General features: G+C 43.3%; 1 protein-coding gene across 2 annotated transcripts in view; it reads right to left on the bottom strand.

Annotated features, from left to right (window-relative positions):
* The window catches only part of ube3c (ubiquitin protein ligase E3C), a 37,096-nt gene extending 11,572 nt beyond the window's left edge, over positions 1-25,524 (bottom strand). The window contains exons 1-19 of one of the 2 annotated variants that reach the window (XM_053629806.1): positions 25,301-25,524; positions 22,262-22,367; positions 22,115-22,168; positions 21,955-22,029; positions 21,285-21,431; positions 20,673-20,788; positions 20,039-20,196; positions 19,788-19,941; positions 19,456-19,676; positions 19,169-19,320; positions 18,849-19,036; positions 14,413-14,499; positions 14,154-14,311; positions 13,201-13,430; positions 11,128-11,232; positions 10,585-10,672; positions 7,523-7,620; positions 7,183-7,315; positions 6,569-6,816 (exon numbers count right to left, since the gene is read on the bottom strand). In XM_053629806.1, coding sequence (XP_053485781.1) covers positions 6,569-6,816; positions 7,183-7,315; positions 7,523-7,620; positions 10,585-10,672; positions 11,128-11,232; positions 13,201-13,430; positions 14,154-14,311; positions 14,413-14,499; positions 18,849-19,036; positions 19,169-19,320; positions 19,456-19,676; positions 19,788-19,941; positions 20,039-20,196; positions 20,673-20,788; positions 21,285-21,431; positions 21,955-22,029; positions 22,115-22,168; positions 22,262-22,357 — 2,508 coding nt within the window. In that variant the 5' untranslated portion in view covers positions 22,358-22,367; positions 25,301-25,524. Of the gene's footprint in view, positions 1-6,568; positions 6,817-7,182; positions 7,316-7,522; positions 7,621-10,584; positions 10,673-11,127; positions 11,233-13,200; positions 13,431-14,153; positions 14,312-14,412; positions 14,500-18,848; positions 19,037-19,168; positions 19,321-19,455; positions 19,677-19,787; positions 19,942-20,038; positions 20,197-20,672; positions 20,789-21,284; positions 21,432-21,954; positions 22,030-22,114; positions 22,169-22,261; positions 22,368-22,903; positions 25,278-25,300 lie in introns of those variants that run through there. The other variant, XM_053629807.1, reaches the window with a different exon arrangement.

Here is a 25,524-nt window from a genome sequence, read left to right as displayed (position 1 = left end):
ACAGAAGAAATCAGGAGAGAGTGCTGGGCGTTTAATTTCACAGCACTGTATGTGAAAGCATCCTAAAGGTACAGTTTAATGCCTTTAAAACTGAGAGTGGTTTCTACATCACATACACGCAGCAGCAAACTCCCCCCCGCGGGACAAACAAAGCCGATCCAATTCAATTACATTCGACTCGCGGCGAAACATTTCGAACTTCTCCGAGACCATTAACAATCCCGGCACAACCGTGTCCCTGCTCGTTCGCTTTTACAGGATCCCAAACTTTCCCCAACATCAGTCCTGACCTTGACCCGAATCAGGACCGGTCATAAAAGAGCTGCAGCTAATGCGGCGGTGCAGTGCTAAAGAAGCCCATTTCAGGACATTAAAATATACACAGCTCGTATAAAGGATTGCACTCACCCTCCCGGCCACATCAACTAAATGGATTATAAATTTCCCCAAATCTCCATAATGCACGCATGGAAAACACACAGGCAGCTCGTAAATCAGGGCAATTTTCTAAACACAGGTTAATTGTGCGACTCGGAGAGGGGATAAAACAAAACAAAACAAAAAAAAAAACCAAACGCGACACATTTTTTATGCAAAAATAATCCACTTAGCGGCAGCTAGCCTTCATTCCTGCGTCAAAGTGGGAACGTATGAGACACACGCGAGGCCCCTTGAAACCTATCAATAACGCCGCTGCCGGGAACACGCGGCAATAAGAACACGGAGGCGGACTGCGGCCACTGTTCTCCGAGCAGCTGCATTATTTATCGTTGTTTATCGCCAGAAATTGTGCCAAAATGACTCGGGATTTACAAAAAAAAAAAAATAAATAAATAAATAAAAAGGATTAATGGCACTGGTGGCTTTTAATATCAGTGAGTGCAGTGGCAGGGTAATTAATGCAAAATCGCAGCTCCATCAGCGCAGTGACTTTAAGCGCCTGCCTTCTGTTCGCTGCCAGGTGAATTTGTTAATTTACAACATTAAGAATCGATAAAAAAAAAATAAAAAAAATGCTCCGAGAACATACACGCCATCAGTCAGCGTGCGACCTTCGCTTTCCCCGGAGAAACTTTTTAAACGCTAAAGAACTGGAAACTAATTCTGTATTAAATACACGACTTAGAACTGCCGAAGAGACCGCGCCGCATGCTGCTCGCTCGTACACGAGATTTACAGTGCGTCATACGGGCGTTCACCTCGCGCTTCCACGCCACTCCGTACGATTTTGATTCTTAAAGCGGTGAATCGTTTTACGTTTTCATTTATGGCATCATGCATAAATGAAGTCTGTATCGATAAATACATGCTCATACTGGTTCACTAGGGTCAGTACTATCAGTATTAAATCCCTACTGGGGAGGTCAGGACAGTGTGAAAACACACAAGACATCGAATGTTTTTTTTGTTGTTTTTTTTAAAAATAAGTGCTCATTTAAGTACTTCATGAAGAGGTAGATCTTTAGTCGTCGTTTGAAGACAGCCAGTAACTCAGATGTTCGAACGTATAGAGCAGGGGTGTCCGATCTTATCCGGAAAGTTCCGGTGTGGGTGCAGGTTTTCATTCCAACCCAGCAGGAGAAACACCTGATTCCACCTGTTTCATCACTTGATCTTGGCTTTCAGTAGACTCAGGTGTGGCTTCTGCTGGGTCGGAATGAAAACCTGCATCCACACCGGAACTTTCCGGATAAGATTGGACCTAGGGTCCAATGGTCTTGGATCTAGAGGAAGTTCATTCCACCACCTAGGTGCCAGGTCAGAAAAACCTGAGAGAAGGCGGGTCCAACCGAGCAGTGTTAATAATGATTCCATATTTGACGAGATCACTGAATCTGCTATGACAGATTATATACGATATGATACAAATATGAAACAGATCTGTTTCCTATCAGAGAGATTTTAACACCCGCTGACGGCGATGGATCGTTTGGTGAAATACCTTTTAGATATTTCCAGAGTAATTCATGACATGTTTACGGGGGAAAAAAACCCCAAACAAACTCATAATCAAAGCAAACAATTAACCATTCACATATCCCTCATCTTAATTATTACTATTATTATTATTTGACAATTGGATCGTCTCAAACGTGCTCTTATTGTTCAGAAGTGTGTAAATATGGACCAGACACAGCTCTGGAAGTCCTCCATGAGCAGGGTTGGGCACCGGGTCTAAATATTAGCACAATCAATTTATCCCTGCAATAAACAACGTCTCGACGGCTGATATCTGAACGCCGTTATGACGTTATCCTTTTAACGAGTCCACCTTTAAAACAAAGCGGTAATAAATTCAGTAAGTAGTTTAAACACTTTATACGAGTCCATCAAAGCCTAAACGTGAGCGTATCACATTAGCCTCGGCAACACTAACAGACCTTAATCATGAATTAGTATAATGAATGCTCAAGGCCACGTGTGTGTGTGTGTGTGTGTGTGTGTGTGTGTGTTCGATACAGCAACAGTGATGTAATTCTAATCTACATCAGGTGCCTTTATAACAGCACTAAACAAATATCAATAGCGCACTCTTCCTGCCACTCTGCGGCGTATTTATGGAGAGAGAAAGAGGGTTAATTGAAAGTCAAAATCAAATTAATCTCCCAAACCTTAATTGCCTGAGCCATTAGTGGCCAAATGAATGAAGGAGGGGCTCATTTCTCACTGTAAGAACTCTGATCCTTGCTAAACAGGAGGTAGGTGTGTGTGTGTGTGTTAAGGGTCTCTAATAAGTGTCCCGAGTTGCCTCGTCAGGAACTGCGTGGATGCTTGTGACTGTAAAACAGATCAAAACTCTATTAGCGGCAGAAAGGGTTCAGGTTATTTACGACGCCAGCTGATTTAGCTCCACAAACACGGCCAGGGAAGCGGCGGCTAATGGAGGACCGTAGTCGAGGAGCTCGGGGTATGAGGTCACTTATATAGGTGGCGCTATTTTATACATGAACTATTCCGGCCAGGTGTGTTAATGTAACTTTTAAAACGTTAGGTTTATCAATCAGAGCATTGAAGATGGCCGGATCGGCACGTCTGATAATCAGCACCGGAGGATCGGATTTCCACGTCCAGTGATCTGAAGGAGGTGGAGTTAATGATCGACTCTCTGACATTCATCATTTCGATATTCATGTGATGAAATTCGGTCGACGGATCCGATCCCGTTGAACAAAACTTGAGCCGGAAAAATGTCCTGATCAGAAGCGCGAAAGCCAAACTTTTCGACTGCAGTGACCTTATAAATGAAAAGTATTTTGTTACAGTCTGTTCAGACAGCACTTAGGCTTAGACCGTTAATTGACAATGACCTTTGACCCTCATCAAATGATTCACAAACGGCCCTTAGGTCCTGTGTGTACTTGTGCGACTAAGAAAAAGAAAAGAAGAACATAGAATTATTAAAAGGTGGGAAACGGTGAAAGGAAGATAATCACAGGGAAAAGGAAGGAAAATTTAGGGGGGGAAAGGGACAGAATGGAAATGGGAAATGAAAAGGCAAGGCGAGGCAGAGCAGGAAATGACAGGACAAGAAAAGACAAGACAAGACAAGGCAAGGCAAGGCAAGACAAGACAAGACAGCACAGGACAGGACAAGGCAAGACAGCACAGGACAGGACAAGGCAAGGCAAGACAGCACAGGACAGGACAAGGCAAGACAGTACAGGACAGGACAAGGCAAGACAGCACAAGACAAGACAAGGAAAGGCAAGGCAAGGCAAGGCAAGACAGGACAGGACAGGACAAGGCAAAATAAGGCAGGAAAAGACAGGACAGCACAAGGCAAGACAAATCAGGACAGGACAAGGCAGGAAAAGACAGGACAGGAAAGAAAAGGGAAAGACAGGACAGGAAAAGACATGATGGTACAGTACAGGACAGGAAAGAAAAGGAAAATGCAGGACAAGACAAGACAGGGTTGGAAAAGACAGAACAGGAAAAGAAAGGAAAGGAAAGAAAATGAAAAGAAAAATGCAGGACAGGACAGGAAAAGAAAGGAGACATTTCTCAAATGAATAAAAGAAGGAAAATAATAAAATAATGTAAAAAAAAACACAGGAAAAAACCTAAATAGAGATGAAAAAGTAATGGGCAAATAAATCCAGATGAACAGGTGGTGAACAGAACACATGTGAACGCGTTTAGGAGGAAAAAAGTCAGATTAAACAGTGTCCATATCTAATACGCTGTTGAAAGCCAGTCTAGACCGAAGTAAACTTTGAGAACTGATAGAGTTTTGTTGACTTTTCCAATCTAATCGTCATCATTTGCTCATTTCTTGGTTTAATCCAGTGCTAATAAAAGCCAGAAGAGCGGGTCAACACAACACCGTGCCTTATCATCAGCTTTCTGCACTCAGACAGATGCAGAGCACAAACCAAACACTTCCTTTGTTCCTCCAGTCTGACACAACTGCTTAATAATTCAACCGGACAACACTACTTTGACTTTAAAAAGACGAGATGTCTGTTTTGGAACTGACGTAGGCAGAATAAATGCTCAATTTTCTCTTCATTCATATTTAAAACATTCTGCATTCATGATCCCCCCCCACTCTGAGTCTTCTCCTATAACGCCTGATGAGGTTGGAGAATACATGGCGAGGGATCTGAGATCGTTCCTCAATACAGAACCTCTCCAGATCCTTCACATTTCGAGGTCCACGCTGGTGGACTCTCCTCTTCAGTTCACCCCACAGGTTTTCTATGGGGTTCAGGTCAGGGGACTGGGATGGTCATGGCAGGACCTTGATTTTGTGGTCAGTAAAACATTTTTGTGTTGATTTTGATGTATGTTTTGGATCGTTGTCCTGCTGGAAGATCCAACCACGGCCCATTTGAAGCTTTCTGGCAGAGGCAGTCAGGTTTTCATTTAATATCTGTTGATATTTGATAGAGTCCATGATGCCACGTATTCTAACAAAATGTCCAGGTCCTCTGGGAGAAAAACAGACCAAAACATTAAAGATCCCCCTCCATATTTAACCGTGGACATGAGGAACTTTTCCATACGTCTACCTCTCTGTGTGCTCCAAAACCACCTCTGGTGTTTATTGGCTCTACCAGTTAGACCCATACCTGACCCCTACGCATGATCAGGCAAGCAGCAATGTTATATTTTCATATCGCATCACAAAGTCAATACTTCTAATCAATTACTACAAATTTCAGTCTTGCCCAATTCCAACCTACTACCTCATTCTCCTCTACTGTGTATACATGACCTAACAGACAATTATGACCCTTGTCACTCAGATCAGGCCAGAAGGCGAGGCCGATTATCTCTCTTGGACTCCTGACTGTAGAGTCATCCAGACAGATCTGCAAATAATTAATAAGATTTTCATCGAGTACTCACGTATAGCCAGAGAGCAACCTCAGCACGGTTCTGTTAGCCATTTCTTTACTGTTATATTAAGACCTTCAGCTTGCTGTCAACTTTTTCCATTTGGTGAGTCATAACGCCTCGCTAGGTTAGAACCTAACTAGAACTGTATCTGTAAGGAATAAAACACGCTGCGTCGTGCCGTTAACTGATGTTAGCTAGATACAGTACATGTCTAATGTTAAAATGTCCATTTTATTTTAATTTCATACTCATAAAGATAATCTGGGAGATATTTAGAGGATGATCAAGAGATATTGGTTTAAGCCATGACTTCAGCACAAGCGTATTAAGTTGCTGAGAACGGCTGTTAGGAAAACGGACTTCCGGTCCGGAATACTCATTTGTGTTTGGATGGGCCTCTCGTGTCAGGCATTTTATAGACACTCTACTCATGGGAGATTTGGGGGGGGGCGGAGGTTTTGTGAACCCAACTACACAACTGTTAGAAACCTAATCTTGATACAAAAAAAGTCTTACACTTAACATTCACCTTTTATCGGGAAAGAAAGTGTGGGCTTTCAAAAATAAATAAATAAATAAATAAATAAATAAATAAATAAATAAATAAATACAAAAGCACCAGACAAAACGTTACAAATATGAGATGAGAGGCTCAAAAATTCCAGACTCGTATCTTGACTGGCTCTTTGAGCCAGTATCGAGTGATAAGTTATACTAGTGTACTCCGATGTTTAAATGCAGCCACCCGGCCAGCTCCATCAAACCCCTTCAGATGATTCAGAATGCAGCAGCACGCCTCATCTTCAACCAGCCCAAGAGAACCCATGTCACACCCCTCTTCATCTCCCTCCACTGGCTTCCTGTAGCCGCCCGCAGCAAATTCAAGCCCTTTATGCTCACCTACAAGACCTTGTCTGGATCAGCACCCTCTACCTCAACTCTCTCCTGAAGGCTTACGTTCCCTCACGCAATCTGCGATCAATCAACGACCGACGCTTAGTAGTGCCTACTCAGCGTGGCTCAAGATCCCTTTCCAGAACCTTCACACTAAATGTTCCTCAGTGGTGGAACGAACTTCCAAGCTCAACCTTTTGGATAAAAGCGTCTGCTAAATGAATAAATATAAAAATGTACTATAAAATGCGGAGCTCCATCAGCAAAATGCATGAAATCTAGCAGTTCTGAAATCTAATCGAATCCAATCGCCCTCCCACATACACACCTTGCCCAGTATCCGGCCCAGGAAGTAGTAGTGTCGCGTGAAGCTCTCGCCCATGAGCATCTTGGCCGTGGGGCTCGGGTACAGCAGACCCTCGTTGGTGGTCCTGAAGAAGCCCTGGTTGGGGTTGAACCCCGACTTGAGCAGCTCGTTGAGGAACTCGCGGAAAATCCCTCCGCCGTCGATGCCGGCCTCGTCCAGGCCGAGAGCGTTCAGCAAGTGCACCCGGATACGCTTCTTCAGGTTGGGCTCTGAAACGAGGAGAAGGAAGATTCGACACTCCTAAGGCAAGGCTTCTTCTAAAACTCCCTGCCAAAGCTTTATCACATCACGAGTGTGTAAGTGTGTAAGACAGAACGAGTTTGGCAAACGCAATTCTTCTGGAACTGTTGCGTGAAAAGCAATCATCAGACTCATTGCTCTGATGCAAACAGGAAATGAGAGGAAATTTGACTGATGTTCAATACACATTTGGTCAGAAGGTGTTGAATAATTGTCCATAACAGGAGCATGGCTGCAAATCACAGGTCTGTATAAACGTGCTTGTTCTAAGGCACGTCAGCGTTTCTATAGCAACGGCTCATTCGACGAGTCTATAAGAGCCGTGTTGGTCATACCGTTCTCCGGAGACAGTTTGTCGTACGCGTCCTCGTAGATGTAGTTTCTCCGGATGGTGATGGTGATGCCGTCATGGAAAGGGCCATCCTCCTGTGCGTCTCGTTTATCGGCGTAGATCAGCCTCTGGAAGATCTGCCGAAGAGAGAGAGAGAGAGAGAGAGAGAGAGAGAGAGAGAAGATTTATTTCAGATAAGATCTTTTTTTAAATTTTTTTTTGCATAAGCAACCATTTATCCTCCAACAAGAAGTGAGCCACGGCACATAAAGTATTTTTGTAAAGGTCGAAGACGATCGTTAAGTAATTTGGCACACAAGCACACAGGAAATAGACTTCCGTACCTTGACTCTCTCCTCGAAGGGCACGACGAAGGGCAGCTCTGTGAGGATGGCCAGTTGTCTCTCCTCCGAAACGGACAGCGGCGGAGGCACCAAGTCAACTGTAGAGAGCGGGACGAAAAAAAACCATCACTTAATCATCTGTGTAGACATCCTTTTATTCTTAACTTTACTTATTTCACTTGGAAAGACACGACATCTTATTTATAGGTCTTATTTATATGATTCGCTTATTTGATACCAGAGTTGCTAAAAATAGCATTGATTAATTGATTCCTATTTTTTTTTTAAAAAAAGGAGGGGAAAAAAAGCAAGATCTTAAAAATATCTACGTGGTGTCTACGGTTTTTTCGAACGCACTTCCACGAGGTGAAGTTTCCAAGTAGTTTAAGTGATGTATTATTCAAAAACACCACCAGATCTGATTATGATCCGAAGGATATGAACTGACGTGCGCTGCACGCTGTACGTGAACAGGTGGTGATCAAGCAAATGAACCGCAGAGATATTTTCATCACAGTTCATTTTCAACCTCTCTTTTAACAAAGGGAGCCAATAATTCTGCAGCGGAGTGTATATAGTATAATATATATTCAGGTGAAGTTCGCTGGATTCTGCGCTCGTCTCGCCGCAGCTCACTTTTAATTAACTCTGTAGTCCTGCGTCCATCCAGCTGTCTGCTGCGTCCATTACGAGGACGTTTGTTTGGGATTAAAGCTCCGTCCTGTTTGATGGAGAGGGTTTTGGGGGGGGATAGAAAGTGCCGGAAAAGCAGCAGAGAAGCATCATTTGTCTGCCATGCTGCTAATACAGCGCAATTATTCTGCTCAATTAGTCAAGCCTCCCTCTCTGTCTCTCTGATCCGGCCATCAACGCGCCATCCCGGAGAGAGAGTTATGGCGCGGCGTGGTCAATGCGCACGCCGTTCATCACCGACGCAAACGTCCATTTAGGGAAATGAAAGAGCTTCGGACAAACAGGGGGCCAGATGTGACCTGCCTTAGGCTAATTGAATTTTTAAGCACCTATGCCCAAGAGAACCGCACGAGACACTGTTATTGGGGAGTTTTCACACCAAACACACACACACACACACGAACAGGCTATTAGGCTAATACACACTCCGTCCATCCACTCAGGCCTCCGTCTCACTCGACGTCTCTCGTCTCATTTCTCTGAACTGTATTTATTTATTAGGTATGCATCGATACTCGTTAACTCATCATGGTGTTGGGTATTGCTCCGACAGCGTGCTGGTTTACTCGTAATAAAACGTCGCGATACCGAAATCTGATACCGCGTAATCATGAACAGATGACAGGAAACGACCGTGAAGTGGACGAACGATTAATGATCACAGCAAAGCAGACTGAGACCTGTGATCTGTCAAAAGATAGACAGAAAGACAGAAGGACGGATGGACGGACGGATGGATGGATGGACGGACGGACTATCTTCCTACAATACCAGTAAGCAGGGCTGGGCGATGTGACAAAATTATAGCAGCGCTGAATTAAAACAACATCACACTATTAAATGTCTTAATTCAATGTGTACGTAAATACATCTATTCTTATATAATAACGGTACTTCTTTAAATAAAATAAACAATTAAATAAATAAAATACAATAATTCTGTAAAAATCAGTGTTCACAATTTTAATAACTGCTGCTTAGCTGCTTCCAGTCAGTTTATAATGATTCGAACAAATACAAAAATCTTTATAACCTTTTTTTTAAAACTCAGAAAAAGTGTATTGCTGCATCACGCGTCGAGATATCGAGATCATATCCGAGCCCTAGAAGTAACCTGATCCAACATCTTCAACATAAAACTCACTAGCAGCACACGCTGGATAGGGGAGAAAAAACCCTCATCAGTATCCGTACCAGTATCAGTACCCATATCTTTATCAGTATCCGTACCAGTATCAGTACCCATATCTTTATCAGTATCCGTACCATTATCAGTACCCATATCTGTATCTGTATCCGTACCAGTATCAGTACCCATATCTGTATCTGTATCCGTACCATTATCAGTACCCATATCTGTATCTGTATCCGTACCATTATCAGTACCCATATCTGTATCCGTACCAGTATCAGTACCCATATCTTTATCAGTATCCGTACCATTATCAGTACCCATATCTGTATCAGTATCCGTACCATTATCAGTAGCCATATCTGTATCAGTATCCGTACCATTATCAGTACCCATATCTATCAGTATCCGTACCATTATCAGTAGCCATATCTGTATCAGTATCCGTACCATTATCAGTACCCATATCTATCAGTATCCGTACCATTATCAGTACCCATATCTGTATCAGTATCCGTACCATTATCAGTACCCATATCTGTATCCGTACCATTATCAGTACCCATATCTGTATCCGTACCATTATCAGTACCCATAGCTGTATCCGTACCATTATCAGTACCCATAGCTGTATCCGTACCATTATCAGTACCCATAGCTGTATCCGTACCATTATCAGTACCCATATCTGTATCAGTATCCGTACCTTTATCAGTACCCATATCTGTATCCATACCAGTATCCGTACCATTATCAGTACCCATATCTGTATCCATACCATTATCCGTACCCATATCTGTACCATTATCAGTACCCATATCTGTATCTGTATCCGTACCATTATCAGTAACCATATCTGTATCAGTATCCGTACCATTATCAGTACCCATATCTGTATCTGTATCCATACCATTATCAGTACCCATATCTGTATCTGTATCCATACCATTATCAGTAACCATATCTGTATCAGTATCCGTACCATTATCAGTAACCATATCTGTATCAGTACCCGTACCATTATCAGTAGCCATATCTGTATCTGTATCGGTAAAAACACAGTGTTGCTGCATCACTAGCATTTTCCACACCAGGAAAAGCACTACACTACAGCTCAGCATTAACTCCAAGTTAATTAACTAATTAGCTCCAGCTGCATCGATAACTCGTTAAGCGTGGCATTATCAGTAAATCTCGCAGTCTGGACTCAGAGATGATGAACACATCAGGAGCTCACCGTTTAACGTGGACCGGAGTGGTCCGATTATGCCCCTGAGCCCCCTCCTCCACATGAGTCGAGTAGAGGGCACGTACAGCTGAGTCACCTGAGTAAAACAAAAAAACAATACAGGACACGGCTGTTGAGTTGTGAAACGACAGAACAAACAAAATAATATCCTTCTTTTCTAACGACTGCATTTTATCATCATCCATCATCCATTTATTCATTCGATTATTCCGTATCATAAAAGTATCTCAATTTTAACAGCTGACTTGGATTTAGTTTTTATCTTCAGTCTTTAGTATTTCAGACATTTAAGTTATTTTTAGTTTCAGTCGAGAAACGTGTTCGCACCATACAATTCCCTGCGAGCCGTTACTATAGAAACGATTACGTATCAGACCGAGCGCATTAATATAAACCTGCGCTACTGTCACAGCTGCTGTTACAGAAAACTAATCAACACCTTCTGACCAATCAGAATCCAGATCTCGTAAGCGCTCGTTGTTCTCGCGTATATTTTCCTCATCGACAGAGACGTGTGCTGAGACTGCGCACCTTATCAGCCCAGATGTGGACATCGTTGGACAGCCAGTGACCCCCTGGGCAGAACGGCCTCCTGCTGTCCCGCGCCTTCAACATCTTCACCAGGTTCGTGATCACCTGGAGAGGAATGAAAGAAAAAAAAAAACATGGGTTCAAAGGCGATGTGAGGAACGGATTTAAACCGTCGTATGCAAGTGTGTGCACTCGTTTTAAATTGTGCTCTTTGTTCAGCAGCGGATCGTCCGCCATCCGATCACCTTCACAATCGAGGCGTAAAGAGACACAAGCACAATTTATTTGTCTTTCGGTCAAAATGGACGCTTGTCTGAGTTAAAAGGGCAGCATTAGGGTCATTAGTGGGCAATTGCTGGTGGATGGAGAAGATAGATGAGTTGTCACGGAGCAGCACACACTGCTAATTAATCACACACACACACACACAAAATGAAGACGCACTAATGTTTGCTGTCCTGCCAGCTTTCATTTATAATTAAGTCTAAACACAGACTAGGTGCAAGAGAAGTGAAAAGAGGGTTAGACAGAAAATCTCTCACTGCGGTGCATGGCGGCTCAGTTCAAATTCAAACTACCCATAATCCTCCATTTTGTAGCGATTTTGAAGGCCATGTAGGCGTCTCTTTCAGCCCTATCTGGACGGGATTAATGTACATGGGGGCCTGGTGTTATATCCGGTATTTTATTTCCGTCTGGGTTTTTCTCCGTCCTCCTCGGCGAAAATCACAGGCCTACTGTTTTCGCCAAACTCTGCGCTCGTCTAAGTCTCGAACAGACAGACATCTGTGATTTTCTACGCAGATGTCGCATCACCTTGGAAAAAAATACAGAATAATAAATGTGTGACTGCTGCTTCTTGCTGTATTTAGTTCTGTAGCGTGCATCAGTGACCCTCCTCCTGATATTACTTTTTGATTTGATTTCAAATTGTTGCTGGAAACGCGGTTCGCCCCAAACTGAAATGAGATCCAGTTTCTCATCTCTTGGACGCCATGCTGCGAATGGAGCATGATCATGTGACCGCGTGACACAAACATCTGGGCTTGTAGAAAATACAACCCAATCCTAAAAAATGTATTACAGGCATCCCACTGATAAACTAATCCAATCCGAGATGTTGCATATTTGCAAACTGAAAGCATTCCTTCATATGGGTATCGGCTAGTCTTTCACCCAGACTCGATCGAGAGAAGAAGAAGAGCAGCTCTCTTCCTGAGCCGCCATCAGATACTCATCGATCCTGCAGCAATAAGGATGCTGAGGTAATAACAGCCAGAGCAAAACGCTGGGAGACCGAGGAGAAAACCCCCAGAAACGCGCGCTGGTTAATCATCCCATCAGGTTAAGTGCAGGCCGTAACGGGCTTCTCCCGAACTCCGGCCATGTCTGTGCTTCTACAAACACGGCCAAGAGGCAGCCTTCCATTAGCAATATTAATACAAGCTTAGTTGATCATTTTCATTCAATTAGCTTCTTTCGATTAAATGGATGGCCGGGACAATAGGGGTGATAAAACACGGCGGAAGGACCAGCGTGCGCCCGAGGCTAACATTAGCGTGGGCGGGGTCAGCGGCCGGCCGGCCGGCCGTAAATCCCGCCTTCAATTTGGGAAATGCGTTTGTGCTGCTTTCAGCAGCTCGTTTCAGCTGATAGGGCTACGTTTTATTAAAAACATTACTCCTCTTCTACCACACGGGAGAGGAGAATGGAGGGATCATGGAGAGATTAAACACACACACAGAGAGAGAGAGAGAGAAAGACAGACAGAGAGACAGAGAGCTAGAGAAAAATAGACAGAGAGAGAGAGGCAGAGAGAGAGAGAGATACAAACAGATAGACAGAGAGAGAGGCAGACAGACAGACAAACAGAGAGAGGCAGAGAGAAAGAGAGAGACAGAGAGCTAGAGAAAGACAGACAGACAGAGAAGCAGAGAGAGGCAGAGAGAGAGACAGACATACAGACAGATAGAGGCAGACAGAGAGTGAGAGAGTCACACAGACAGAGAGAGAGAGACCTGATGTTTATGATAGTTCTGTAAAGGTCACAGGTCATGTGCTCTGTGTTCGGACCTTGAACAGCTGGACCCAGCGTTTCTTTTGGTTCTGGATGCGCTGCTGCTGCACTTGGCTGCTGGGTTTGACTCCGACGCTGCGGAAGGCGGCTGCGTATTCCTCGCTGTGGCCGCTCTTAGTCTCGGGATGCGCCAGCTTGATGATCCCCAGACAGGCATCACGCAAACACCGGGACAGAGTCACCAACTCCGGGAGAGAGAACGGCATCATGGACGCCTGCCTCTCACCTGCAACAAGAACAACAACAAACACATTTTACTACAGTGTTTATTCAGTAAGAAATAAAACACGCAGTGTTGCGCTGTTAAAGGAAAATAATAATAATAATAATAATAATAATAAACTACAGGACAGTGTGATGGAGCAGAGTTACTCTTACCACCCTGAAAATGACTGACTTCCAATAACAGCACATCTTCTTCCTCTTATACTACAGTGACATGTCAACCATTACCATTTCATTCATTACACAGCAGCACGTCACACCTGAGATCCATTTACAGCTACATTTAATGCTGGGGAGCATCTAGAGAAGTAGATGCTACAGAAAGCACACAAAAATCCTTGTTTAATGGTCGAGTGAGCATCACACTGAACACTCTCTCTCTCTCTCTCTCTGTCTCGCTCTCTCTCTCTCTCTCTCTGTCTCGCTCTCTCTCTCTCTGTCTGTCTGTCTCTGTCTCTCTCTCTGTCCCTGCCACTCTCTCTCTCTGTGTGTCTCTGTCTGTCTGTCTCTCTCTCTGTCTGGCTGTCTCCCTCTGTCTGGCTGTCTGTTTCCCTCTGTCTGGCTGTCTGTCAGGATGCTTTTGGGAATCTGGGCCCGGGGTCATTATTTATAAGGAATATAATTAGGATTTTTTTATGCTAATGTCCTTACTGATATAAAGTCCTATGAAGATGACCAGAGACATCTGTCTCTGGCTGGTGTGTGTGTGTGTGTGTGTTGTTACCATCCATGGCTTCCCCGAAGAACTCCGTGTCGTGGATGGAGATGAGAGAGTGGCTGAACAACGAGCTGAACAAGTAGAAGAGAGGGATGATCCTGTTCGAGTCCTCAGCAGACATGGGAGAGCCGCGAGACATCAACTGCAGCAACGGCACCAGAGACCTGACCCCACCCACACACGCCCACACCCACACACAAATCATCGACCTGTATTTGGGTACTTGAGCTACGCGAGGCATGATGTTAGCAGCAGTAACACTCACCCTGTGATCATTTTGGTCTTCATGGATGTTATCAAGTGCCACAGGTGTCGGAGGAAGCGAGCGTTGAAGGCCAAACTGTACAGGAGCCTGGAGAGGACAAAAAGCACTTCAGTGAGTGCTGGTTTATCATAACCCTGACATTTCCACAGGAATTCAAGTTTGACGCGAGTCGCTGTGGTTTAAACAGGCACACTAGTTATATATACACTAGTTATATTCTGCGAAACAGAGCTTTTCTCATCGGTGAGAAAATACCGAGTGTAGGTACAAAATCTGTACGAGTGTGATTTAAAAAAAATCTCTAACTGAGACTGATTATGAACCGAGATTGAGGAACTGCCAGAGGTAGAATTCACACGCCATGCGGACACCTGGGATTTATTTCCCCGGTGGTCTGCAGTGCTTCCACAGGCAGAGCTATAGGGTTTGTATGGACTTACACAGGGGCTTGTACGGTGTACACGCCACATAAACAGATCCAATAACGAGCCTAACTGTTGATATGGTGATGTTTCTTCTAACAGTTATTAACACTGAAGGAGTCTCCAGTGTGAGGAAAGCTGCAAGTTTCAATCTTCTGACATCTTCAGAACAGAGGAGCTGCTACAACCTATGTGACAGCTACAACTAGCATGTGGATGTTACGCAACACTGAATGTAACTATAAACACAGAAAAATTATGATGGCATTCTTTAATTAAGAAAAAAAAATTATATATATATATATATATATATATGTGCTTTCTACTGCAGAGCTAAAACATTTTTGGGTTAGTACAACGTGAGTTTGTTTACTTTAACGCCGACGCAGCATTTTCTTTCCCTGCTATTTACAAACAATGGTCCCGGAGGCAGCTACCTGACGTCCGTCACCGATATCGTCGTCTTACAGTCCGAGTGTAATCGGTGCTCTTCCTGCCCACGACGACCTCCGGGACCCTAAACCACTAAAGGAACTGAGGAGTTCAGAAAGGTGGAAAAACAAACACGCTCGGCCCGGTCGCTCTGCTCGACAGCAGGACGAATTAAAGGAGCTGTTAAGCTTTATTAAGGCGCCCATTAGTAAAGCGGCGATGCTCTGCAGGCTCGTAAAGCGGCCGCGGTTTCCTGTGAGGCTCCGTTTAACTTAATGACCTGCGGAGAGACAATGCCACGGTGACTGAACCCCGAACGTCACACAGAGTGTGTGAGCTGACACTTAGGTGTGAGAAAACACACTGCTGAGGGAAAGAAAAGGAGCGAGCACGAGTGATTAACTAAGGAGAAAGGACAATAATGAGTGTGTGTGTGTGCGTGTGTGCGCTACGTACGGCCTAGTTTGCTCCTGTTACATGGTTTGCGAATGGCACCAGAATGCCAAGTGAACAAATCGCACACAAAAGGTCGACACAAAGAACTCCATTAGCAGAAAGAGAGAACATTCCAGCTGTTAAAGCTCCCCATGTTTCTGTTGAATTAACCCCCCAGTCGCGATCGAACATACTCCGTCCTGTAGAATTCTTTGTTTATGCGGAGCGTCCACCGTACAATCCCTGTGTATGAGTTGTTACTATAGCAACAATAACATACTAGAACGGGCGCGTTAATATTAAGCACATCATCCGACCAATCAGATGCGTGAATTAAACCGTGGCGCGGGGTGAAACATGTCGCTTCGCTGTATAAATAACAGCATGCACTAAACCGCAGAAATGTGCTACGGTATTAAAAATAACACTTTAAACTTAAACTAAACATGTTAAAAATATATATCACAGACACGCAGGCAAAGCGAAGCAAAATGGCTTTTCTCGGGTCATCTAAATGACTTCTACACTAAAAAATTAGAGAGATAAATAAAAGTAATAAGAGCAGCAGCGGTGTGTTTATGATCCCAGCTGGTGCTACAGGAGGAGGCGGAGCTTCGGCTCTTTATGGAACACGAGCGTGGGATTGAAATGAGACAAAAAGCCCTAAAGAGCTGATTTACTGCCTGTGAGGACAAAAAAAAATAAAAACTCCACTTCAATTACCAAATGAAATGCTGATAAACACACACACACACACACACACACACACACACACACACACACACACAGAGCAGTGATGAGAGGGGGAGTGAAAATGACCTTGATGAATGGGCAGTGACCACGCTGCCCTTCTGAATTATTAAGAATTATTCAAATACAAAACAAGAGCGAGAACCCAAACCACTTCGGGAGATAAAAATGGTTCGGCCCGCTTTTGTCCTGTTGGACAAAAATGGATTAAATTTGGTGTCGGGACGTGTTTACTTTCAAAAGTGTCACATTTATAATATTAATCAAAGTTAGGATTTCGGAGGGTTCAAAACTGTCCGCAAAACAAAAACGCACAATTTACTCATTTATTACAGAAATCTAGAAGACTGGTTCAAAATCAGTGTTTTATTCCAATCTATGGTTTGTTTAAAAAATAAAATTAACTTTGTTTTAGTTTTTGGTCCAAAATGGCTGTATTTCCCCCCCCCAAAACTGATCAGGTGCAATCCACCAAACGTAACCCTCTTCAACCAAAGATTTGTTTTAAACGCGACAGGAATGCTGGCCCTTTAACCAAACAGCTTGACTTTTTTATTTATTTATTTTACAGTATTCATCCATCCATCTGCTTACTTATGTATCTATCCGTCCATCCGTCCATCCATCCATCCAACCAACAGCCCACCTACCTATATATCCATCTGCATACCCATCTATCAATCCATCCATCCAACCAACCAACAGCCCACCTACCCATCTTCCTACCTATCAATCCATCTACCCACTTATCTGTCCAACTATCCATCTATCCATCCATCCAATCACCCACCTACCTACCCATCTATATACCTTTCTACCCATCTATCCAGCCATCCATCTGCCTACCTATCTATCCATTTATTCATCTACCTACCTATGCATCTATCCATCCATCCAACCACCCATGTACCTGCATACTTATCTATCTATTTTCCATTTACTTACTTACTTTTCCCCCCTCCTTTTTATTTTTCCAGAATGAGAATGGTTGCTGTAAGGGAACATTTTTAAATTCCAGTATAAGCATAATTATATACGTAACAAACCATGAGTGTGAGTATGTGTGTGCGTATATATATACACACATATATATATATATATATATATATATATATATATACACACACACACACACATACCTTAAAGGTTTTTTCTAATATTCTAAGAATAAACATATTTCGATATTTTCAGTTTGAGATTAGACTCTTTAACCACAACACTTGTTTCATAATCCGTTTTACCCATCTTAACCAATAATTCTGAATCTGCATTGTACACTGTGTGTGTGCGTGTGTGTCACGTTAAGCTAGCTGGCGAAAATATCAGGCACTCTTTAGCACTCATAAATCACGGCAGGCTGCAATCAGCTCCCCTTCGACTCCTGTAAAGCTGGCTCTGAAATGAATCTGTGCAGGAGAGCTAATTATTTGGTACAGATATCCGATAATGACGGAGCTCTCGGAGTGGGATTTACGGCGGGAGAGAGTCGTCCTGCAGGAACGGCGTAAAAACATCAGAAAAACACCAGCACGGAGGAAGAGATGTTGAGGAGGAACGTCGGTAAGTATATGCGAAGATAGACAGAAAGTCTTACAGTATTAAAGAGTAGTCAAGTCTACCGAGTAAGCCTTCCTATATCTGAAGAAACTTCTGGAAATCAATAAATAAATCTACCTCGACATCCTGTTTCCAGAGTTATCATTTCTACACCTACACTACCGGGCAAAAGTTTAGACACAATCATTCTTTATTTAGTTATTTTAATATCTTTCCACATTTTAGAAGTCATTAAAACTCTGGAGTAACACAAATGGAACTATGGGAATTATGTTGTGATAAAAAATCCAACAGAAATCTAAATAATTTAATATGTTAGCATCTAGACGCCCTTTTTGTGTAGAATTTCCAGAAATGTATTCTTGGTGTTTTCTCACCCGATTTCTTGAGCAATTTCCCTGCGATGCTTTTTAAACAGTATTAAAGGAGTTCACACCGACGCTGGACTCTTATCGGCTGCTTTTCCGAATATTTCGCTCCGAGTCGTCCGTTTAAAAATAAAATATTGTTTTGTAAATAGAACGTTAGTTTTCTAATGAAAGAAACGAACGCGTCGACACGATTATATTTTGTGTCTTCGGCACCGATTTCACACGTTTAATCACACACCTTCAGATCGAAAGGTTTTTAACATCACGAGAAACATTCCAGTCGAGTGTCCACAAACTTTTGACCGGCAGTGTATCGGAGATGATATTTCTGGTGTGAAAGTCAACATTTATGGTGCCGTGACCCGGATGACCTCCCGGATGGAATGAACCAGGGAAAGGTCAACTGATCTCTATTGTGTGTGTGTGTGTGTGTGTGTGTGTGTGTGTGTGTGTGTGTGTGAGTGCTGACCTGACTTTGGGCACCATCATGCGGTGCTGCACCATGAGGGTGTGGCAGATGGACGCCACCATGGTGAAGACGTCCTCGCTGGCCGAGTCTCTCCACACCAGAGACAGCAGAGCGTTCGTCTGCTGCTTCGAGTCCAACTTCTGCACACACAGCTGTGAGATCAACTTCACCGACATCCTGGTGTCATCCTACACACACACACACACACACACACACACACACACACACAAAGCAGAAATGTACCATGTACCAGGACGAGACCTAATAAGTGTGAACAGAAATGAACGTGTGTGTGCGCGAGTGTGTGTGTGTGTGTGTACCTGTACAGGAGAAGGGTGTGTCGAGGCATCATCCTCGTCCTCCGAGTCGCTGTTGACGTCGGCTCTGGTGCAGCTCTCGCTCACAGGAAACAGAGGGAGCAGAGCCTGCAGACAACTCAAATACAACAGCAGCCCTTCTTCTGACAGAGAGCCTAACGCACACGCACGCACGCACGCACACACACACACACACACACACACACACACACACACAATTAAATGAAACCAGAGTATGGAGATGCAACAGCAGGCTTTCGCTTTGGAGGACATACACTCCACACACTTACTGAGGCCTGTTTCCCCGAGCAACAGCACGAAGTAGAAGAGCCAGGGGGCGTGGCTTTGGAGCCGGTCTGACGAGGAGATGGTGGCCTGCAGGGAGAACAGGAACTCGTGAAACGGGAAGCAGAGTCCGGGGTCCGCCATCGCCGGCACGAAGAAGTGAAACATCTGCTCGGTGAAAGGAGGAGAGATGAAGTCTTCTGTAAAGGCTGAGAACACTAACTGCCTGAGAGAGAGAGAGAGAGCGCGAGCTTTGTTATATTATGTAACGTTTTCGTTGTAAAGGTGTGTGTTTGTGTGTGTGTGTGTGTGTGTGTGTGTGTGTGTGTGTCTCTACCTGGCACCCGCAGGACAGGAGCTGTAGGTAAAGTGCAGCGGTTTGAGTATGTGCTCCAGCAGCATGCGCGCCAGGGGAAGTGAGGGGGCGTCGCTGTAATCCAGACTGGACGGTAACTTGTGATTGGCCAACATGTACAGAGTCCTGTAGTAACCTGCAGAGAGAACACGAGCACAGAGAACAGAGTGAACCAAACCGTAGGAACCTCGTCACGTATACGGCGTGGAATAAAGCGGGACGGGGCGCGGTACCTTTCTGAACCAGATAGTACAAAACCTGCTCGGTGAGCGCGGCGGCCGCGCCCGCGTCCTGTAGAGGGGGCAGGTAGGTCCTCTCCGAGCAAAAGACCTCCAGCATGCGCATGGGGATGGCCACGTTTACGCCGTCGTTTTTACACAGCTGCAGGATTCTGTCACACACACACACACACACACACACGCGTATACAGTCGAGGTCATAAGTAACATGTGAATATCTCGTGTAGCTTTTGAAATGCATCTTTAAACAAAATAATAACAATTTACCCCGATTCATCCTGTTCAAAAGTTTTCACCCCCCTGGCTCTTAATGCATCGTGTTGCCCTCTTGAGCATCAGTGAATGTTTGCACCTTTCGTAATAGTAGGGCCCACAGGAAATTACACTGATGAACCAGTTTGTTTGTTTTTTAAAAAATATTTCTTTTCAGACATAGCCAAGGAAATGGTAGCTCTTTTAAAAAAAAAAAAAAAAAAAAAAAAACTTTACATGGTTCTACGTAGAATCTTTACAGAGCACATGGTTTGGTGGAACCTTGTACACCAGCGTGTCATCATCAAGCTGAACGCCAACCTACATACGCGCCGATACTGACGTCTATACAGAAAGTGTGTGAAAGTTTTGGCACCTGCAGCAGTGTCTGAGAAGCCTCTTGATCTGGAACACGCAAGTGCTTCTCTCAGGTCCGGCCAGCAGCTTCACAAACTGGCCCTGGTGCTTCACTACACTCTGACACAGCCAGATCTGCAACAGGAAACACGCCAGGGACTCAACAACGGTGTTATCATTATTCTTCTTCTTCCTATTATTATTATTATTATTACTGTAATACAGTTGGACTACAACACACCAGGGATTTTTTTTTTAATCTTATATCTTTAATCAACATCTTTTACAAAACATACAACTGTAGATTTATAAAACAGTATAAAACTGTTGCTATGGAAACAGTTACGTGTTAGAACGAACGAGCGCACTGGTATAAAGCTGTGATTTGCAGATGCGCTACGGTCAGAGCTGCTGTTCCAGGAAATTAATCAACAACTTCTTGACCAATCAGAATCCAGAATTTAAGTCACGGTCTGCCATCTTACCTTTTGTGTCTTGACATTTTCACGTCATGCTGTAATACATACGGTGTCCCGTGTAGAGCTTAGGAAAGGTGCTTTATGAACTAATGCATTTCAAAGCGGCAATTCAGTGTGCGTGTGTGTGTGCGTGTGTGTGTGTGTGTCCTCACCAGCCGGTGTGTGTCCTCACTGCAGCGGTAGAAGAATAGCAGCCTATGGATGAGCAGACTGAGCGGCGCAGCATCCGGGAGCATGGATCCGGAGGAACACTGACTCTCACACACACAGTGGTCAAAATGACTTCGCTGAATGCCATGCTACACACACACACACACACACACACACACACACACACACAGAGAGAGAGAGAGACAGGAAGAAACAGGGTTCTCAAAAATGTATTAATAATCTACATCTGTGTGAAATATATTGTTACACAGCAGAGCTCCGCCTCATCCCAGTTTGTTGTTGTTTACAGCCAGGTTGTCAGGGTAACTTGCTTCCCAATCATTACAGTGGCTTCCTATATTATTTCCCACCCCACTCTCTTCCCCGTACCCTACACCCATGGTTCTCAGAACTGTGGGGCAATATGGGGAACACTGTTTTTATTTCTGTGTTACAGTGATGACTTTAAATTTAATGACAAATTTCAATTTAAAAAAAAAAAAAAAAGAAAAAAAAAAGAAAAATTTCGGTGTGTGTTTGGCAAATTTCGGAGGGGAATAAAAACGCTGTGGCTCTGATAAATTTCAAAAATATTATCATGCATATAAATAAATAAATAAATAAAGCGCATAACGTTCGAACAATCGTCGCCATAACAACGTCGATCCATACTTGTCGCTTTCTCTCCTGGAAGCCTCGTATGTAAGACTGGATGACGATGGCGCTTTTCAGCCTTTTCCTCTCGTCCTGTAAGGAAAGAAAACAGCGTCAGTGCGCTCGCGTACACAAACGCACGGCCCGGGTGGAGTCGTGAACACTACAGCACACCGACCTCTCGCTTGCGTCTTTCCTCCTGAGTCCGGTGAAGAAGCGACGCTTTTTCCTCCTACAAGACAAAAGACGTTCTTTTATACGAGCGTGGGGGGAGAAGAAAAAGAAAAAAAAAGGAGGAAGTGACGGCAGAGGAACGGCTGCGCACCTTTTTAGTCGCCCCTCCGAGGGACACTTTGGGCGTCCGCTTGAAATCTCCCTCGAAGCTGAACATGGCTACACTTTTCCCATGGAGCTGCAGCATCCAAAATGACCTGCGTACAGAACCACAGATGAATCATTCATACGCTTTGGAGAAGTCTCGAGCGCTTTTTTAACAGAGGAGAGGTTTTTTATTTACGCTTTACAGTTGGTCAGTAACAAGCTTTCGTCTTATTAACATCGAGAGAGAGAGAGGGGGGAAAAAAGTGAAGCTGATGAAGGAAAGACTGTTGTGAGGGAAATGATTCATTTTTACTTTGTAATAGTTTTTTCTTGTTCATATTCATCAGAGAATAATGCCTAAGAAGGCCATGTCATGTCACTGAGATCAGTACAGAATGTTTATCTGCTTACAGAGACACAGACTTGTTCTTCTGTTCAAGGTTCATCTAAACATCTTCTAAGACCCTGAAATAAAGCCTGTTTGAACTGCCTCAAACCGCTTCTTATTGGTACACAGAAGTGTGTCATGCTCTGCATTTCAAAACTATAGTAGTGGTTCAGCACAAGCACTTCAGAGCGCTCTCATTATTCTCTCCTGCTTTATTCTCTCCTGCATTAACCATCTTTCTGTAATAAACCATTTTACCTTCAGAGGACGAGTCTGCGAGTGTTGTAAAATGTCCACTACAATTTGGCGTCTCCTGGTTGGACTGCACGAGTCTTTCAGATTTTCTGGATAAGTCTGTGTTGAAGGTTTGTTCTTTGTCGTGGAGACTGAAAGACTGATGCAGCCTCACCACTGACTGGTAGACATCTTCAAGAATTTTGAATTAGAATTTCATGAAGTCATAGTGTACTGCAGACATAGTGTACTGCTCTCATAGTGTACTGCTGTCACAGTGTACTGCTGTCTGTATGGAAGGGAGTCAATGATATTTGAAATGTGTGTATAACATTGAGAGGAGTAGACCTGCAACAACTAATAGATAAATTGGATAATTGATGATGAAAATCGTTGTCAATGGATCTCATTATGGATTAGTTGGTCCGTGCGCAGCACGGGCGAGATTTACTCACCACGTTACTTCTGTTCCGAAAACACGCTTCGGAGAGTAAATACTAAAGTTGTGTCCCAGATGACGCACTGTCCACGGAGTACTCTACCGTCTAGTGTGTGGATTTTAGAAAGGTAATATCATCTCAAATACATCACTAGCGGTTTTTTTTTTTTTTTTTACTAACCCGAAGTATAAGCCACGACGGCGCGTGACGTCATACGCAAGCTAGCATTAGCAAACACCCAGAGTCACCGATAATGACTTTCTTCAGTTTACTTTCTGTCAGCGTTACCTTTTATTCCCCACATGACCTCAGTCACCGTCAGACGGAGGAGAAATCGTCACGTGACTGAGGAAGAAAGTGTGCATTTTTATTGTCATTTTAATATTTCACCCTCATTTGCTTTCGTAAATCTATTTTAAAGCAGGTACACAAAAACATTTCATTATTTTAAACATTTTCTGAAATGTCTCGTATTTTCTCAGGTTTAGCCTCTGGGGAAAATACATGCTTTTCTTTTTTCTGATTCTGCTGTATTATAGAGCGCCGCAGACCAACTGAATAACTGATGCAGCTATAATTGTGTGTGTGTGTGTGAGAGAAGAGTCTGAAAGAAAGAAATGATATTGTACTGTAAATCACAAATCCCTCCCCATGTATACGAGTCCAAGAAGGTTACTGAGCTTCAAAAATTTCGCACTATGTAAAGAAACCGGTGTATAACGGGTTAAATTTTTGACAATGAATGAATGGTAATTATGATCAGAACTGATGCTGGTAAAAAAAAAAATTAAAAAATTAAATCGAAGTCGGTGAAAGTGGAAAAAAAATATTAAGCTATAATATTTCTATGACAGTTTTTTTGACACGGACATTTCTGTCCTCTATGGACACACGTGTAACTTTTTTAAATTGACGCAGACGGGTTAAATGTAAATATAAACAGATAAAAAAAGCACGACACAATGTCCGTAATCTTTGCCGAGGAGTATACGAGGAATGCTGTTATTGGAAAATAACCACCGTCGATGTAGGACCGGTGACTCAGCTTCATCACACCATCCAGTCGTTGATTATTGTCCTATAACAGCATGACACGGAGTGTTTTCTTCCTTACACGGTGCATGACTCATGGTTTATGGAAATAAAAAGATATCTATTTTTAAACTCTTATAGTGTCATGTTATCTCTATGCCAAGGTTACATAATAAACCATGTCATGTTATATATTTACATCCAGCCTGCTATTTAGCTACAACGATACCAAGGAAAGATATATAAAAGAAATATATATATAAATATAAAAGAAAAAGATATTAAACATTAATATTGATGCTTCTATTATTGTAGATGTGAGTTTTGTTATGAAATAAACTAGTAAAGGTATTTATGGTCACACAGAGATAAACAAGGTTAGCTAGGTAGAAAACACTAGCTCAATAAAAGATTTTAAAATCAAATTTAAAAAAGATAACCATTTACTAAAATGTTGGGAAAATAAGATATTAGATATCAGAGGTGAATCAAGATATATGAATAAAGAAAGTGAAAAACTACACGGATATAACCAACACTAGCTACAGGCCGCATCCCAATACAGCGCGATACTGAAAACCAAGTGCACTCGATAGGGCGCATACTCCCATGCCTTCATCCCCTAGGTAGTGCACTTATACAGGATGGACACACGGCTCTCTAGTTTAGCTAGCAAGCTAGATAGCTAATGACTCAGCGTGATGAGCGCCACAACATCACTTATATCACCCCAACTTTGGTTTGTATGGTAGAAAATATGCCGCCGTTTTCTCGCAAAAAAGGTAAAACGCTTATATTAGCAATAGTTATTAGGTACCGCTATTTTAATTCGTAAAGGAGCTCGTTAGCTTAGCCAGCGCTAACGCACTCGGACCTTGACTCCCAGTTCGCTAGTGACTTCTGTTCAGGTTTTTAACGTGTTGACGCTTTAATAAATACAATCTTTTACCTGTTTTACTGAATGGTCGTTCGGTTTAGCTGCAGGAGGGGAAATAATCAGAGAAAACGAAACAAAAACTGTGCTGCTTTTTCCCCTTTTCCCAGCTGGTAGCTTCTAGAAACACAACAGAGCCGTTGTCCCGCCCACCCGACAAAATACTCACATGCGATTGGACGGATTCGGAGATCCTGAAATCCTATTGGCTGATATGCGTTGAGTGATTCGTTAATGTG

This window comes from Ictalurus furcatus, chromosome 7 (assembly GCF_023375685.1).
Source record: "Ictalurus furcatus strain D&B chromosome 7, Billie_1.0, whole genome shotgun sequence".
NCBI classification, from domain to species: domain Eukaryota; kingdom Metazoa; phylum Chordata; class Actinopteri; order Siluriformes; family Ictaluridae; genus Ictalurus; species Ictalurus furcatus.
Note: the sequence above shows the minus strand (reverse complement) of the source record. Positions and strands in the feature narration are given on the sequence as shown.